The following is an 18,788-nucleotide window of genomic DNA, read 5'->3' on the forward strand; positions in this document are numbered from 1 at the left end:
TGCAGCAAGATCTACGGGTCCCCAGGAGCTCCTCCAGAGATAAGCAATACTAAGAACACCAAGAATTAAGACATACACTGTACTGGTGGTAATACTATACGAATCATATACCAAAGACACAGCAGCGCACTTGAGAATCAGGTCCTTAGAAAAGCTTCTATTATATGGGGATTTGTACTTCAGCACTTACTATTTTTTATAAACATATCAGCAATGTATTACTTCCTTAACAGAGCATAATGAAGCTTTTTCTCATTTTGAAGGCCAATAAATATTTTGTTTCCGTTTCAGAATTATGTAAGAGGCACTTACAGCTGCTTGGTTTATGAGATTTTTTTTTTCTTCAGTCTATGCCCAGGAGTTGCTGTTGCTGAATTTCTACAAATTATGCTGTCCCTCCAAATAAGTAATTAAGTAACTGCTGCCATAAGAGCATTCAGGGCAAAGCTTTTCCTGTCCTACTATAGGACTGTAACATAGCGAAAAACCTTGAAATAGGAGAAAATGAAGATTTAAGACTGCAGGCGTCATAGCATGAAGCAACACATTTTAACATACAATTTTGCCTTGAGCTAGTTTTATTTCCCTTCTTACTGTGGCCAGGTTTCAGTGTTCCAAGGACAAGGGCATGTCCTCTATTTTCTAAGGGCAGCTATGGCAGAGGGTACTGTTTCATATAGAGCCACCCAAGCCAGACTGGTCAAAGGAACTAGAGAAAAATCAATCCCAATGTTTTCCAAGGTAGCTGTTGAGAAACAGGCCAGCAAGCTGGTCTTATAGAACATGCTCAATGTTACCTTTTAGAAAGAAGTGAAAGCAATCACTCTGACAAACAGCATACCAAAATTATCAACTTCAGCCTTATGGAAATTATAGGTATGGGGAAAATAATCAGCAAGACCATACTTGAGGAATCAGTAGTAAAACAAATTTGAAACCAACTTTCTGGAATATTGAAATTTGAAGTGTTTGAGGTTTCACAGAAATACAATACTATAATCTGAACATTTTGGAGGAAATTAATGATTGCTAAGAACCAACAAAAAAAAAGTAACATTTTCAGTGAAGGGAGGTAGCTTTCAATCTATGTAACTTTTAAACCAGAAAATCATATACAGAAGGGCAACCAACGAGCTCCCTGAGCTAGCTTTCAAATAATAACCTTAAACCTAAGATTTGTGTGAAGTCACACATTGAGAAAAATGCAAAGGGGAGTTCAAAACTCAGCCTCCAGATGCTGAGAAACTATAGTAATCCCATCTAACAATGGGAGATTTTGAGGCAGTTTTGTGGGTCACATAATAAAGAAAGTGATGGGATTAAAGAATGAAAGTATGATTCTTTGGGCTGGAAGAACTGTGGATAGAATCAAAGATTATCATTAATAGGATGCTAGTGTCACACAGATGTATCACCACAAATCATACAACATTTCCCAGAGGAAGTCAAGAGGCAACACACTGATAGCTATGGGCTAGAAGGAAATTTAGCAGGGGTTAAGCAGTTTCCACACAGAAAACAGGTATCAAACAAGGCACCAGGATAAGCGTCGACAAATAAAAAAAATAAAAATCAAATTTGAAAAAGAGAAATCCGTGTATGTCAGTCCTCCTTATTCAGCTTAGTGAAGATGCCAAACCACAAGGGATGTTCCAAGGAAGCAAATCTTAAGTCTATCATATCAGGCCAGGGAGGAGGAGAGAAGAAAGAGATGGAAACCAAAGCTACACATCTACTTCTCAGAACCACCTCCAGAAAAAGCAGCAGCAAATAGGAATAAAGTAGCTTGAGTGAACATGAAGGGATACCTTCATGTGTGCTAGTGAAAACGTTCTGGTAACTGAGGAAGATTCTACCCAGTATGTCTATACTAGCTGAGGGGCTGTGAAAGCCACAAAGCAGAGGGGGAAATAAGAAAAAAAAAGAAAGAATATAAACAGTAAGACAGATCAAATTCAATAAAAATTACACAGGGAAAAGAAACAAAACCACAAAACCAAACATGCAGTCATTATTTATGCTAATAGCAAAATAAGCTGGATGTAGCAAATATCTTACTTCACCAAAACCTTGAGCTAGCATTAAAGTACAAGGCTCTGTGTTTGGAAAAACACCAATGCTTGTATGTTGCACAATGGGTTTTGCAAGAGTTTTTTTTATCTATTTCATTTTTCTTCAAGATCCTGTTGAGATTCCAGGGAAGGCTGTAAGTAGGAGAAAGACTATCTGATTTGTTCAGAGTTAAGTATGTTTTCCCAAGCCCAAAATATACTGCACAGCAAAGTGACACCCTTGCTTTTCCAGTCTAGGCCTGTTCCCTAGATCATCATTCATTTCATATTATTGATCCAACACTAAACAGAAGTGAATTATTATGGAAAAAACCAGCCAAGAAGAAGAAAAATAGTAAGAAAGATTTTTTTATTTCTGTCAGAACATGTAGATCATAGTTAGAATAAATATACAGGTTCAGTCATCAACAGCTTTGACCTAACTCTAGAGCCATTTCCACACTTTATGTAATGAACTGAACTGGCTGACGTTAGATCAAAGGCACAAACTAGACTGTATACTGTAATTTACTGTTTTCTCCAACAGTAGAAATGCAAGCCAAACGAGATGAAAAAGAACAGCTAATCATATTTAAATGAAGTGAATACTGGATAGAAGCCAATCTCAAACTGATGGAAAGCCAGGTTAAGCCAACTCATCTCACTGAAAATCAATTTCATACATTTAAGTACAAGATGGAAGAAGGGAAAGGAAGGTCCTCCTAAATCTTGCAGTGCATTTGGAACAAAGGATTTGCATTTCTTACCAGACTTCAGCCTGGAAGTTTTGTGAATTTTTCAATTTAAACATTTTAGACCAAACTTCTGCCATTAACAGCAATCTAATGTTAATATTTTCCCTGGGGTACAACTAAAATACTTCACATGGAATCAGGGTCAGTGCTTTTATCACTGTGATAAAACTTTTGCTATTAAATTGATTCTTCTGCCTGAGACTAGTCTCCCCAGGTACACTGCAACATTCATTTCTCTAAGTTTATGGGTAAATACATACCTTTCCAAGCCGAAGTCTGCTGTACGGCTCTACACTGTGCATGTACCCATCCATCCACACACAGGGAGACACTGTCTAATTAGGAGGTATGGTACTGATGATCTGCTTCAACTCCCCATGTGTTTTCTTCCCCAGCAGCAACCTGAGAGCATCAGGAGGGCCACATCAATAACTGCAGTGCTCCTGCTGGGAGCTTGTATCAAGGGGAGGATTAGCAGAACTAAAAGGTCTGTCTCCCTCCAATTTCACCAGAGCTTCTCTCAAATGAGGAGAAACTTCACATGAAATTCTGCCTGAAGGTCAGTCCTGCTGTGTTTCCTTCCCGTTCAGGAGCTCCAGGGCATTCCTACAGCGATGTGAGCAAAACTTCCTTATGTGCTCAGCTAACTCCTGAAAGCAAGACCAGAATGTCATGAGGTTTGCACCTTATGTAACAGGGCCTCAAGAGGAATATCGCTTCACACACACAGCCTGTTAAAAGTACAACACAAGTACAGAAAGTCTACAAAATCCCTTCAATCCCAGGAGATAAAATAGGAGAGTAAAGAAGAAAAGAAAAATACCATGATGGTGAACTGTGGGCCAAGAAGCCAAAGACTCTAGTTCTGTGGTGCATTGGGTCATATTCCAGTGGGAGAAAGGCCTGTTCAAGTGGGACTGCCTGCACCTCATAGATAGAAGTAGCTAATCTTCTTAGCCAAAGACTAGTTTAAATGCCCTTTTCACTGCTCAAACTAATAATACTCGGAAATTGTGCAGTGGAGGCAAAAGTAGCACAGACTCACTGTGCTGGAACAAATGTGACAAGGAATCTAAAAAAAAAAAAAGAAGAAAGTATTTTTTATCAAATGTTTACATAGCCATGCCAGAGCTCTAGGTAACAAGCATAAGGAAGTAAATTCAGATGTTAACAAGAACAAATTTGATTTAGCGGCCAGTACAGAAACCTCTGTTATGACTTGCATTACTTAAGTGTTAAAAACACTGGTTATGACCTGCATATAGTTATTAAATTATTTACTAAGAAGAATTTTGATGAGTAACAGAGCCAGCTAATAAAGCCTGATTCCCCCATAGACACAAGTGCCCTAAGATTCTACACAAACCCCAGCTCCTACTTCATAACTTTCAGGGCTTCACCCCCCTGCTGCATTTCCTCAACTCTCTCTCCACTGTTATTAAAGTCTCTTCTCAACCCTTCCCATAAAGAGCAGCTGGACAAGGAGCACTATACATCATGGCTGAGTCCAGCAGCCTCTCCTTCTTCGTCTGAATGGCACTTCTCAGCAGTTCATTATCAGAAAAATGTATAGAAACTAACAATCTTTGGGAAATCCTTTGTTAAGACTTGGCTGCAATTGGTGAGGGGTCAGATACTCTTAGGAGGAACTTACAATGCAATCACATCAGGCTTATTTCAGAAGAAAAATCAAGGACTAGAAAGATCATTGATTTTCTTTAACACCAGCAATGTTCTGGTAAGTCAGAAATGGGATCTTGAAATGCCTATGGATCTCTGGGATAACAAAACAAGTCTCAGGGTAGGTAGGCACTTCAATGCTCAACTACACTAAGCTAGAGAACTAAAAGGAGTTTTCCTTTCTAAACATGTGGACTTGCCCTGTCTTAACATGGGAGGAGACCTACATTTGGCTGGAATTCCAGCCCACAAAATGAGTAATACACGATTAGAATACCTACAGTTTTCTTAGAAAACTTTCTAATGTGAAAAGCCAAATCCAAAACAGGGTTTCTCTGTTTTAAATGCCGTAACTATCTGATCACTGGGTCACTTGTCCCAGTTACCTGCACAGAAGCCAGCAGTTGTGACCAGATTACATTGAATATGTAGCAACAGAGGATATCCCAAGAAAGCACTAATGCTTATACTTTGTTTCTGGCAGAAGCTTATATCCAAAGTTACAGGAAACCATAAACCAAGCTCACTGTAAGAGAATGAGAACAGCACAATGACAGGAAAAGACAAATCTCCAAAACCAGAGTGTTTTACAAATCCAGACAGATGACCAGTTTGGTCAAAATCCACGGCCTGTTTAAACATTTATAGTAATATAGCAATCAGGAAAAGTGAGAGATGACAATGGAAAAATAGAAGAAACAGCGATCTACAAAAATTAAGGTGCTTTCACCACTGTATGAAATTGACATGGAGAAAGACTGAACTGCAAACAATCTCTTCTGGTTTGAACTGCCCCAATACTAGCAGGACTGCCTCAGTGTATGAAATAAAAACGTAACTGGTCTTCTGCAACACAGAGCAGATAGTGTTAACAGTTCTTCTTCACTCCATTTAATGGCCTTGAAAGTGAAATGGAATGGGGATAGGGTGAATCCAGAAGAATTTGACATTGAAATATTCCCCCTACAGCACAGCAACTGCACAGTGCTGTACCCTCATGCCTTTATGACCCACTGGCAGATGAGCAGAGACTTATCAGCTGGTTTTGAACAAAATGCTAAAGGTTCAAACAGATTCCACACCAAATCCGCATGCGTGGCCCCCGTCCCATGCTCTGTCACTCAACAAAGTAAGGGCTACAGAGATTACTCAGAGGGAAGCTTTTCATTTGAGCAGGAAGACAGGAGTCTGCATCTGCCCTACTGAGAACATGTGTTCAGGAAATAGCCAGCAGGCTGTGTCACCTACCATACCTTGTGAAAGTCCTTAAGTATGACATAACTATTCGCAGGATAGAACAACTCCCTCTCTCCATGGATAGCAAATGCTCCATTAAAAAAATCGTTAGTTTTCTAACAGTAAGAGATAATTAAATCACCCAGCAGTTGAAGGCAGTCAGTTGAGAACAGAATCTCCCATTCTGCTGCTGATCGTAAGTGAAAGAACATTTGTCAAGATGGAGAAGTACCTTCTGTCCAGGTACAGTACAGAAATAGCACAAGTCACCTTCAGAGCGAGACTCCTCTCAAGCTCTGAGAGTTTTCCCTTTCACATCGCTGCAGGTCATCAGTGGAACTGGATTAACTAGTGAAGCCAAAAAAACAGTCATTAACAGCATAGAGTAAGCAGAGTAGAGACTGAAGCTGTCTAGCAAAAATTTCTTGCACATACACCCCATCATCACTACTGTAACAAATACAACACGAATGTTTCAAGCACATTTGTGTTCTTTTCGCTTTTTATTCTGTTGCATGGTTTTGGAGACTGGAGAGACCAGGGAAGAAGCAGAAAAGAAAGAATTCCCCAAAGCAGAGGAAAAGAGTCACACTGAACCTTCAGATTCAGGGTGAGCAGGCTCTCAGGTAAGTTTGGCAGGCAGTCAGCCTCATGCTGTGATTGCCAAGGAAAGTAATTTTTCAGCTGTTATATTCCGTTAATCTTTCTTTTCTCCCCTGGTCCTCCCAGTACTAGCTGTATCATCCTGTTCTGCATTTCTCTTGCATGGAAGACAGTCATCATTTTGCTCAAACACGTAGCACCTGTGTAAATCAAATCAAATATTACTGCTAGGGTTAAGAGCTCTATTTTCGTGACTGCTTGCACAGGGAAAAAGTGATGGAGCCAGACATCCCAATGCATATCCTTTATTCAGTAATACAATGTCTGGTTAGTTCTTGTCTACATGTTGTTTTCCCCTCTCCTTGATTGCAACATAAAATGACTTCACCACGATCACAAATCCCTATAACTAGTTACATGAGCTTGCTGCGATTCCCCGAGGTGAAGTTTCAAGTTTTGAGGAAGGACAGTCTTGCATTTTATCATCAGGCTGAACATTATTGTTCCACTTCCGAGAAATACAGATTCCTATCTACTCCTTCTGTTCAAGTTATGCTTTTAATCAAAGATCTTTATGCCAGTGAATCCAGAGTGGAAATTTGGACTCTGTTTCCCTACTACCTTACACACGCTATGTCTGCTGATTTGCAGACACACATATTGTCATCACCACCTGACATAACACTTGCACAAACAGTATTTAGACTGTTTCTGTTGCTCTTACACTATCCATTAAGCTTCACTACACTTCCCAGCCACGCTGTCATGTGTTCTTTCATCATTCAGTCAATCAATATATAAAAAAACTGACGCAAAATGGAGTTGTGCCATGCGAGGATTTATCTAGTGCCTGCAGGATACCCAGCGCGAGCAGCAGAGAATCCCTTGATGTACTGATATCATTAATACTGTTGAAGACTTAGTCACAGCTCTGGTTGTTAAATACAAAGAAATAGAGGCTGTCATGTAGCAATGTTTCATATCATTATAGAAGTTAACACACATATTGACAAACTCAGGCATTTAAAAGCAAACAGAAGCTTTTTAATTGCCCTTACTTATTGACTGAGCAACTGCATTAACAAATTGGTTTTCAGACCTTAGCTGGCAGAAATTGACTGCAAATGAAGAGGATTTAGCACAACGAAATCCAACTCCTTTAAACATCCTACATCAGCTGCAAGTTCCATGTGACAAATTCCAAAATAAACCCAGACCTCCAGCCACATACTTCATTACAGTGGACTCGGCCATTTTTAATAGAGTGTTAAACGACAGTTTTGAGCTTTCTGTTGCTTTCTCTGTTCTCCCCAGAGATACACTATTATTTAGTTTCCATAGAACTGATGTTTTTCACATCAGGAAAAATCCTGAAGCATAGGAATAAAAAAAAAAAAGATCTGATATGACAAGCATTGCAAACACAGTTAACAAGCTACTTTAATTATCCTCCTAAGATTTTCCCATTTGTACTCCGATCATCATCTTCTTCACAAACTTAATTATGCCTCATTTGTTCATTCTGCACTAATCTCAGTGAGTATTCTCAGTGGAAAAGAGGAGTCTGTTTGTAACTGAATCCTCAGGTAATTGTTATATATTACTTTAATATTTTTTTGCTATAGAATGTTTTCTTCAATATAAATGATGCAAATTTATCTTTGGGCAATATGAATACTGAGTAAGAAGCTGAAAACTGGCTGGCTACCTTGCACAAACAGCTATCACTGTTCACACACCAACATGGTAATCACTGAATATCAGTACTGGACAGACTATTGAAGAAATTAAGAAAACCATGCTGTCATCACCTGCATTTTAAAGATTAGTATTAATAAATTCTGATTCCTCAGCAGAGAGCGCCTTTCCACAAACTTGACCTTTGACAAAGTCAGCAAGAAGAACATCTGGGAATAAATGTGCTTTGTGAGTCAAATTCCGATAAATTTCAAGTAGTAACTGGGTATGTACCTCCAGTGCTTTTAAAGTCAATAAGAATTGTTGCATTATGACTGAGTAGAGACCAAGTAAAGACCCCTGTGTAGCATAAATTAAGGCCTGATGAGTTGTTTCCTCTAACTCTGGATAAGCCCTAGATTTGCTCACTTACCATAACCGAACTCTGTTTCATTTAGGTTGCTTTTTGAGAAACATGAAATGTATTTTATTCAATTAATCCACTGAGACACGTCTGCTGCCCAATACAAGTGTTTTAAGCACAATGCCAAGTTTTAAAATCCAGTACTATATGTGTAAAGAACAGCTACTACTTTAATTTCACTGACCTTAAAAAAAAATACGTTAATTAATCTTGAAAAGCATCAAATACTGTTTCTAAATTAAAAAAAAAAAAGATAGAGAGATATAAGAGCATTTGAATATATTTCTTCCCATGTCCTACCTGAACCAAATTCCATCCCTTTAGAGATTCAGCGATGATAGAAGTAACTGTTGCACATACACCACCAAAAACCATCAGATGATTAGGTCCATATTTTATTGCATCATAGAAGGCTTTGAGTCCTTTTGCGTTGTCACACTGGAGGGGGAAACAAGAAAAAAAAAAAGGCCACATTCAACATCACAATGTAATTAAGAAATAAACAAGTGGGCGGGGATAAAAAAATCAGGGGTTGCACTGATGTAGGAGCTGTACAGGATATAACATCTATGTAATTCACAAACCTGAAAAATTGGAGCACTCTGTTCTGGACCCCTAATACGCTGCAGTAAAAGAACAGGAAACCCACACCTTACATTTTTCAAGACCCCTATGTCCTTCCAAGCCACAGCTGCAACATCTGGATTTCGTTGTGACACCACTGTTATTAAAGAATTAAAAGACCCCAACAAAAAAAAAATGTTGATTGGAACCTTTTCTACATTCAGAGCTACCATTTCCCAAAGCAAAATGTAGAATCTAGCACCAGATGTCAGCAGGGCTTCCATAGCTGGAGGAAAGTTTGTCACTACTCATGGTCTCTGTAAAGAAAGTTCTGTCTCTAACGAAGACTCCTAAGTCACCTCTCCTTAAAGTCCAACTTCAGTATTCTGTGCAAAAATATATAGTAGAGATCCTGTTATTTAGGGCAATGCAGCCTTCAAAAAAATATCACAAGAATATTCTTTTAAAGTGTTAAGAATTAATTGGTCTGCTCTCACAGCTAACTCTGCTTTGAGTAGGAAACTGGACTAAATGACCTCCTGAGGTCCCTTCTAGCCAGACTTATTCTGGGCTGCTCTGATAATTAGTTTGATCATTATTTCAGGCATAAAGAATTTTACCATAAACTGAGACTGAAAATCAAGAAACAAAGGCTGATGCTAGTCAGTACTGCAAAAAGATAGGGATATCAATCCTTGAATGGAGGTGGCATCAATCATTCATAACAACCTACGTAGTCATGGCTTAATTCCTGAACTTGGAGAAAAAATTTAATAAAGTTTATACCTGAAGTTAAGAAATTGATTCCAAGCTGTACTGGAAGTCAGGAGTGCCAGAGTCAGACTGTAACGGTAGCTGCCACTGCTTCAGCTGCAGCCACTTCTTTTTCTATCTTTCTGATACAAAATTTTCTACCCTCTTTTGTCTCCTCCGCAAAGCCTTCCTCAAATATAATCTTTATAAGAACTATCGTAACACCAGCCTCCTGTTTCATTATGACAATTCAATAAAACAGTTCGTTTACTATCAGCATCCAAGTAGTAATTGTATTGCCTTCTGTTAAGAGAATAAAGATTTTGACTTAGAAGTTCGCAAGCTTGTATTAATCTTCTTACTGAATTAACATGCTACAAGAAAAATTATTCTACCTTGCATTCTATCTGCAAGAAGAGAATTACTGGTCCCAGTTATTCAAACAGCTATAGATTTTACTGCATAGACTTTTTAAAATTGCATAATATAGCACATTTTCCTTACAAAAAACCAAACAACAACAAAAGTCACAACCCAGAACCAAAAAAACCCCAAACCCACTATGGCAGAAGTGCCTTTGTCAGTTTGATAGATTAGTGGCAAACTCTGATTGCAGAGGAATTAAGATTGTGATTACTGGCAGAAGCAACATCCTCCAGCCTTACTCCTACCCCCCCTAGTTATTCCAGTTTATTCCAACACAACTAGAAGGCTCAGCTACATTACTTCTCCAAGCAGCCAAGGACACTAGAGATTTCAGTATGTGAACTTCTCTGACATTGAGCCAAATCATCCTCACCCACTCCGTGATTTTGAGCTGCCGAAGTTGTTGAATTCGTTTTCATACCAGCTTAAAATCACACAGAATTATTTAATTTTTTTGCCTATTATGTAACATGTTTTCAGTGTATCCCCAGATAATAGTTTTAAAAGAATACAAGTCATATATGAAATAAGGAGTATTTTGATAGCTAATAGCTATCAAAGCTATAGCCTGTGAAGTGCTATATACATAAAACTTGTGGAGAAATAAAATTCTGTATTCTAAATTACAAAGGTTGGCTCTCAAGGAAAAAATTATATAAATTTGCCCTTATATCAAAAACCACTCATGCATCTTTTAACTATTATTTGCCCATAAATTGTTTCTCACTGCAGTAAAGTAACTTTATGCAGCTTGGGGATCCAGATAGCTTGATTTCTCTGGGAGGTTCAGAATCGCTATTATGATAAGGCTTTTTCTCTCCTCATGTTTATCAAGATATTTGCATGAAAACAACTTCTACAAATCACATAGCAACTTCCGAGGAAGGTATGCTGAAAGTTCTATTTATTTCTCCCAAAGTGAAAGGTTCACACAGCCAAGATATATTATTGATCAACCCAAAGTGTGTAATTTGTGAGCTAATCTTCAGTACAATTCGGTTAAAAGCCCACCGTGTTTTCATCTTTGTACTTCATTGTTGGCTAAACTGAGCTAACTCTTTTAGGCCACCACAAATAATAATAGGACTCTGTCTGCTCCTTGAGCAAAACTGTCAAAATAGTCTAAAGTATGTCTCAGAGATAAAGAAAAAATAACTTAATCCCATGGCTGGCCATGGCTGGACAGAAACAAAAAGAAAAATTGGAAAGATGGGAGAAAGCAGACTTTCACATTTGCTTAATGTCACATTTCACAACATACAGCGTATAACATTCTTTCCTGCAAGCAACAGAACAGTCTGTCACAAGCATTAAAAAATAAACATTCACAGAAAAACAATAGCCCTACCAAGCCAGATAGACAAGCAGTTAGAAAAGGTTTCTTCCTGCCTGTAGTCTGGGAAACACATCCTTAGCAAGCTCCTAAAGCCCTTTTAACAGGGTGACTCTTTCCAGAGATCACAGAGGCCACCATTCCTGCTCACAGTCTTCTACAAGCAAATCTTGCTCTAGAAGGGGGCAACATCATTGAAAAACAAGCACAGAGACCACTAAAATTCCTGGCATATCATAACCAAGTTAAGTTCTTGAATTGTTGCCACATGACTACAACTTGGACCAGGAGCAACACCACACACCAATATAATTACAGTACAACTATAAACTGCATAACAACCAAAATCCACATTAAAAAGCAGATGCTATAAAGTCCTAGCCACGTGTGGATGACAAGAAGTTGACTGGCTTACTAATTGGAGCATGACTAACAGCATTGAAGGGGAAAGAATCCCTCATAAAAATGTCAAACTTAAATGATAAAAGACATCACCCACAGGAGCCAACACTGCTTTATGCTGGACAGTTCTGCTCTTTTACCTAAATTATTATCAACATCTCTACTTCAGTGATGTGAACTACAGCCAGCCAGCTCACTTCTGACTTACACATGCAAACAGACAGCTGTGCTGCCGATCTTGACTGCACACTGAAACACTGAGGGTGGTCGTGATACCTTTCACTGAAGAAACAGGACCAGCAGAAGAGCAGGTATTTCTAGTTTAACTGATTTTTTAGATTCATGTAGCAATGAGAACAACTGTGAGCTGATGCACCGGTCAGATACATGACTATATTTAGCCTTCTAGCTGCTGGACACCTATGCTCAGTAGTTTCCCAGTTAGCTGTGTTTCACTCTGTGGTGGTTCAACCTCAAGCAGCAGCTGAGCACCACACACTACTCCCTACTCTCAGAGGAGAAAGAGACAGAGCCTCCACGAGTCGGGATAAGGACAGGTTACTGAGAAAATTACCATGAATGTAGAACAGCAACAGCCAACTACACTCACACACAGAGATAACACAGAGTACCTTACCTACCTGAAGGTTACAGAGTGCTGCACAACACAAAGACCAGCCCACCACTGAAACCACACTCAGACTGCCCTGGAGGCACCAAAGAGTGCTCCCCACGTGCCCCAACCAGCCCCCTTTATGAGGGAGTGATATCAGGTGGTGTGGAAACAGTCTGGGCCTAACTCAGCTCACCTGGGATGGCTGCTTGGGGAGGTTGGCTCTGGCCTGGCCAGAACCAGGACACAAACAAGTAGAGTTATGATGGAAGTAAACAACTTTGGGATCTATTGAGCTCCTGAGGTTAGAAATCTTTTATAAGAGGGAATAAGCAACAGCTGTTTATCTGCATAATGAAATATCAAACTTTTTCAAGTGCTACGAGAGCTTTCAGCAGCACTCTGCGCTGAATATCATCGGAAAGAGATGCAAATGCTCATAAATATCTGATGAGATTTCCTTGAACAGAGAGAATAGGGGTACAAAGCCATATTCCTATCCTCGGCAAAATCTTGCTCAGGAATTTACTCCACATTGGAGTATCAGCATGAAAGGAGCTAAGAAATGAGGAACACCAACAATTATTTTTGTTTGATTTTCATTCACTTTTTAAAAGTTAATCAAGCAGTACAAACAATTAGTGAAGAAGATGTGGACAACAACTCTGGGCTGCAATGAAGGTCGACTATGTTAACACCCTGTCCCTGGGTTTGTGGGCAGGGCAAGCTTCTCCTGAGGTATCCTCTCTGCTTTCAAATATCTGCAACTTAAATACTTTCAAAGCCTGCAATTATAATTTTGCATTTAATCGCTGCAGCTGGATTTCCTTTCCATGAGTGTGTACAACTGCTCCTGGAACCACCGCTTTGACAACCACAACATCCAGTGACAATGTAATTATCCACTGAAAGAAAAAGCGCTTCCTTTGATTTGTTCTAAACTTCTTCACACCATGCAAAGTAGGTGTGAAATATCTTGCCAGGGGTGTTATGAATGTTAAAAGTTCACAAATACATCAGAAGAAATTGGACTAGTTCATAGATCAAAAAGCAATTCAAAGCTTCTTAACAGAGACACAGTGATTTTTCTCAGGAAACTCCAAAATCACAAATCATTGGTGGCTAGGGCAGCATTAGAGGGAAGTAGGGTTAAATGCTTGCCCTGTCCCCTCAGCCATCTGTTCCAGGACAATTCTGAGTGCTTGCACCAAATCCTGGCCTACTACTGTAGCCATTCTGTGTTCTGCAAAAAAAAAAAAAAAAAAAAAAAAAAAAAAAAAAAAAAGCAACTCCCTCCAACAACTACTTAGAACATCCCAAAGGGTGAGCTCTTCCATATACAACTTTTCTACCTTCTTTTAACTACTAGGAATCAGGTTTCATTTTGGTTTAGAAGGAGCAGACACAGCATAGGAGGACAATTTATTCAGTGAAATTAGCCCTCACACCTTGACACCTCTTGACACCCTTTGAGACTTCTTTACCTGATCCTTGGCATCCCATTCCAGCTCTTATATTCTGTGTCAGGTGCCACTGACTCCAGAGCAAGGGTGACCATTCTCTCTCCTGTCACCTCATTTCCTAAAAGGCTATTTTAACACCTTGTGAAGGCTCAGCTATTTGCCTAACACCATTTTCTTTTTCTGGTTCGCTACTTGTGAACTGAGTCTATCCAGCAAAAGAAACAAAACCTCTATGTCTCTCCTTATAAAAGGAGAACATGCAGTTTCTTCCAATTTTTATCTATCCCTTTTTAATTTATTTATCTTACTTTTTCTGTCTTGTTACTATTTCTCTCAGTATATAACATTTGCACTGGAGGAAGACAATTTAAGAATTGCAATATGAAATGGATTTGGAGCATAGCAAGTAGATAAATCCTGTGTAATCAAAATTGGCTCTAAGTTTCCACCAAGATTAAATATGCAGCAATAGCAGAGATCAGATTGACTTCCTCTTCTCACAGTAAAGTCTCATTCAGCTTGGAGGTTAAAGTCTTTCTGCAAAAAAAGAAAAGCTTAAGCCTCTCCTGGATCTGTGACTGTTACAGAGAGAGATATTCAGATCATCAAGAAACATTTTGCAATATCTGCAACATGAAGGCTGCTCCCTTTCACAGTTGTGTATAGGGTTTGCATGGAAAGATGTGGGCCAACAAGAGGGCTGCAGGGATGGCTTCTGCAATAGGACACCAGGAGCTGCCCCCATCTCCAACAGAGACTCTTCCAGCAAGCACCAAAAGAGACTAGCCACTGCCCAAAGCCAAGCTCAACAGTGATGCTGACCACACCTCTGTGATTTAAGAAATGGTAAAATAACACTGAAAAATAGCTGAGATAGAGAGGTGAGAAAAATGTGAGAGGAACAGCCCTGCAGACACCAAGGAGTAGTGCAGAACGAGGGACAGGATGCACCCAGGCACAGGAGGAGAGATTCCCCTGCAGCCCTGGAGAAGACAGTTGTGGAACAGATTGTCCCCCTACAGCCCATGGAAGATGATGGAGGGTAGAGATTCCACCCGTGGAGGTTGATGGTGGATCCATACCTACAAGCAGCCCATGAAGGGCCCTGAAACCTGAGTAATTTTAGATAGGGTCCACTGCACCCCTTTTTTCTGGCTGTACCATTGATGAAATGAAATTATTGTTCTAGGGCTGCACAGCAATGAAAATTGTAATTCAGGTAGCACTGGCCAGGACGTCTGTGAGATGGTAAACATGAATTCCAAACATTAACATCTCATTCTGAATCGCTAATGGAAAGCTAACATTTGGGCCTCAGAGAGATCTCAGTGTGCAGTATGAGCAATTAGTCAGATCCCACAATATAAGTTACCGAGTTCTGCTGGACTATTTTGCAGCTGGACCCATCATCTAAACCAGAATCTAATTGGTGTTGATTCAAATATTCCTGGGCTAGAAAGGATTTTATAACATCCGCGCTGCGTTTGCTCACCCACAACACACAGTCTCATTTACTTCTACATCAATCCCAATAACATTGCACAAGACATTTTTACACTTGTGTTTACTAATTAGCAGCATTGATTAAAATGGATGAATATTCACACACAATGTCATCTTAAATTAGAATTAAAGCTCCATGTGTACCTTCACAATTTTACAGCATAAATATATATAAAAAAAATCAAAACTAAGTCTTAGTACTGCATTGTTTTCTCTGACATCCAAGTGCTCTACCACTTCTCAGATACTTTGGTACACTCAGCATTGACAGGGAGGCCAAGGCCTTACTCACTCCTGCTTCTTCCTCCCTGTATAAGCTGTGATGCTCCAGTGCTATTACATTTTACAGAAACAAGCAGAATTATGCAAAAGCATAAAAGTCCAGAGGAATAGCAGAGGAAACATCATATATTCAAAGATGTTTAGAAAACAAATAGTTTTTGAAAATAAGCTGGCTCTCCAGCTTTTCCAATGTTTACTAAAGTTCAACATTACAATGATTTCTAACAAAACAAATAATTCTTTTTAATTATTCAACAAATGGGGAAAATACCCCTGTTCTTTATTTGCATCAAAAAGCTTTTTAAAATTCCCCTAAGAGGTGAGTTGTTTTCACATTTAAGTAACTTCTAAGGTGCTAATTGTTTCAGACACTTGAGCCCCGAGATCATTATCACTTAAGTTTATTGATGCAAACTACTTACTATATTGTTGCCTCTCACTTTGAGAGAAAGACATGTGCTGTAGTAGATTTACAAGTGATTTGCCAGTTGCAGCTCAAGTACAAAATGAAGAGCTAAGGGAGGTAATTTTGGCAGCCTCAACACAGAGTCACTGATGTCAATTGTTCGATTTTGTACTTGCTTCATCTTTCTTTTTCTTCCCTTCATTCATTACCATCTATTATTACACAGCCATAAAGAGCCCATGTTTTCATGGATCGTACCAGACCTAGTCACGCTCTTGGAATATTTCAATCAGATTTCCTTCCCTTTCAAGCCATCTGCTTTTTAGAACATAGGGAAGAAGTCACAAAAGTGAAGAGATGCGTGTGATCACATTGAAATAAGCTATTTGGGCTTTTTTTCCAGATCTAGAGTGTGCAGTGCTCACAGATACGACTTTCAGCATGATCAAAAATAATAAACCAAGACTTAATCCAGAATCACAGAATCGTAGGGGTGGATGGGACCTCCAGAGATCATCGGGTCCAACCGCCCTGCCAGAGCAGGCTCCCCAGGACAGATCACACAGATAGGTGTCCAGATGGGTCTTGAATATCTCCAGAGAAGGAGACTCCACAACCCCCCTCGGCAGCCTGTGCCAGGGCTCTGTCACCCTCACTGGGAAAAAGTTCTTCCGCATGTAGGTGCAGAACTTCCTGTGCTCCAACTTGCAGCCATTGCCCCTTGTCCTGTCCCCACAGACCACTGAAAAGAGGCTGGCCATTTCCCCCTGTGTCCCACACTTCAGATATTTATAAACATTAATCAGATCACCTCTTAGCCTTCTTTTCTCAAAAGCATTGCATTCTATATGTAGTAAAAAAGTTTTCTGAAACTGCCTTGAAAATTTGAGTTTCACCTACCATCTCCTTTTTTTCTGTCTACTATTGCCTATGTACTTGGTTTTAATAGGAGGTCATTTTGGGAGAAAGACAAAAATCACCTAACACAGGTAAGGGTCAGCATTGCTGAACTGATGACTTGGTTCTTTTTCAGTACACTGAAGATTTTTATGTACTGAAAGCGGTAAAAACTCCTTTTAACTGCAGCTACGCTCTGTGCAGCAAATAAAAGGAGGGCCTGAAATAAGAGAAGACAACATAGAAGGGGAAAATACAAGTTTATAAATAGCAATCAGGAAGATCTTGTAGATGGAAGAAAATGGAAGATTTTAAGTAAGACCACTATATGTTATGGTATGTCTGGCACCCCCCTCTTGAGTAGTAAGCTGTGACTGAAACAGAGGTAGGAACACAATGATATTTTAAATAAATAAATAAACCCACTTGACCTCAGCAATCAGAAACAATCAGTTGTAGGGGGACTCCACTACGTGAATTCTTTCTTTCCCATGCCCTATCTGCTCCTGAAGACGACTCCAGTTTTCTAAGGGGGGGAGGGGGGGTGGGGAGAGGAAAATCTTGATACTTTTCTGACATGAAAGGTAAAATAAGACATTATTCTGATACAGAAATAGAGTTCTTTGGTAACCTTCTGTTTAAGGGTGTCATGTTGGAATAAAGTCTCCCCGTATGTGTCCCAGTCATACGGCAACAGGGCCTGTCTCTCAGTGCACACAACCGCAGAGATTTCTAAATAAATGTTCACCAGAGACAGCAAGAGGCACAGATGACTCCAAGGCCCTTCAGAATTGTTCTTATAGCTTCTGAAAGTCGATTACCTGGAAAACGTGAAAGGATCTCTTAAGCTATCACAAGGATGTCTGTGGCGTTCTTGAGAATATATTTGAATTTTAAGAAAAGGTCAGAAAGCATCTGCTATTTCTGGAAACTAAGATTAAAGTCTTTTGCTTTAGAGGATGATGTTCTTCACAAAGAGCACTAAGCGGTACAAGTAGCTCCTCCCAGCATGGCTTTTTCAGAAGCAACGTTGTTTAAATTATTTTTATTATTTTTTAATTCTCCAACAAGAACTTCGGAAACACAGACAAAGGTCAGAAAAACAATACAACAGATAAAGTAATAGTTTAAAGAGGGCTTAATGAACTAAGAACATTAAAAAAAAAATTCTTGACCCAAATGTCAAGAAAATCAGGTGTAATATTCTTCAACACGTCTATGATTTTTAATTAAAATCTCTCTGTGATGTAAAAACTGCTGAAATTTGTCTATAGTGGATAAAACTCTGCTAAGCCAATTTATTTAAGGAGGAATAATGTGTGCTCATTTGGATAAGCCACCATTTAAGTTAGTCCATAAAAGCCAAATGAAATTCATTATATGTTTTAATTTGGCTTAAATTAACATGGCCCCAGACTACAGTAAGTCACCATTTTATAGAAGTCTCAGGCTGGAAATGGATAAAGTGCATCCAGCACAGGTGAATATAGTGCTTTACCCACCCACCCCCTTCCATACTGGCAGAAGACACTATGGAGAGGATAAAATTTTACTTTAACCACTATGCCATGGATAGCATGACATTCAGGGTGCAAGTAGGCACAGGACTTCACCGTCGGCAGCAAGCAAAACCCTGCAAAATCCAAGTATCAGCTAGGACACTTGCTCCCTTTTCCCAAAGACCAGAGTATCTTTTTTCTCCCCCAGGCTGAAACCCAAA

At 39.4% G+C, this 18,788-nt stretch overlaps 1 protein-coding gene across 1 annotated transcript in view; it reads right to left on the reverse strand.

Annotated features, from left to right (window-relative positions):
- The window catches only part of GABBR2 (gamma-aminobutyric acid type B receptor subunit 2), a gene marked incomplete at both ends in the record, with an annotated part of 476,157 nt that overhangs the window by 360,422 nt on the left and 96,947 nt on the right, over positions 1 to 18,788 (reverse strand). Inside the window, one exon of the mRNA XM_084260450.1 lies at positions 8,727 to 8,864. Within this exon, the coding sequence (XP_084116576.1) occupies positions 8,727 to 8,864 (138 nt within the window). The remainder of the gene's footprint in view (positions 1 to 8,726; positions 8,865 to 18,788) is intronic.

This window comes from Gallinula chloropus (genome assembly GCF_964237585.1).
Source record: "Gallinula chloropus genome assembly, chromosome: 2".
Taxonomy (NCBI): domain Eukaryota; kingdom Metazoa; phylum Chordata; class Aves; order Gruiformes; family Rallidae; genus Gallinula; species Gallinula chloropus.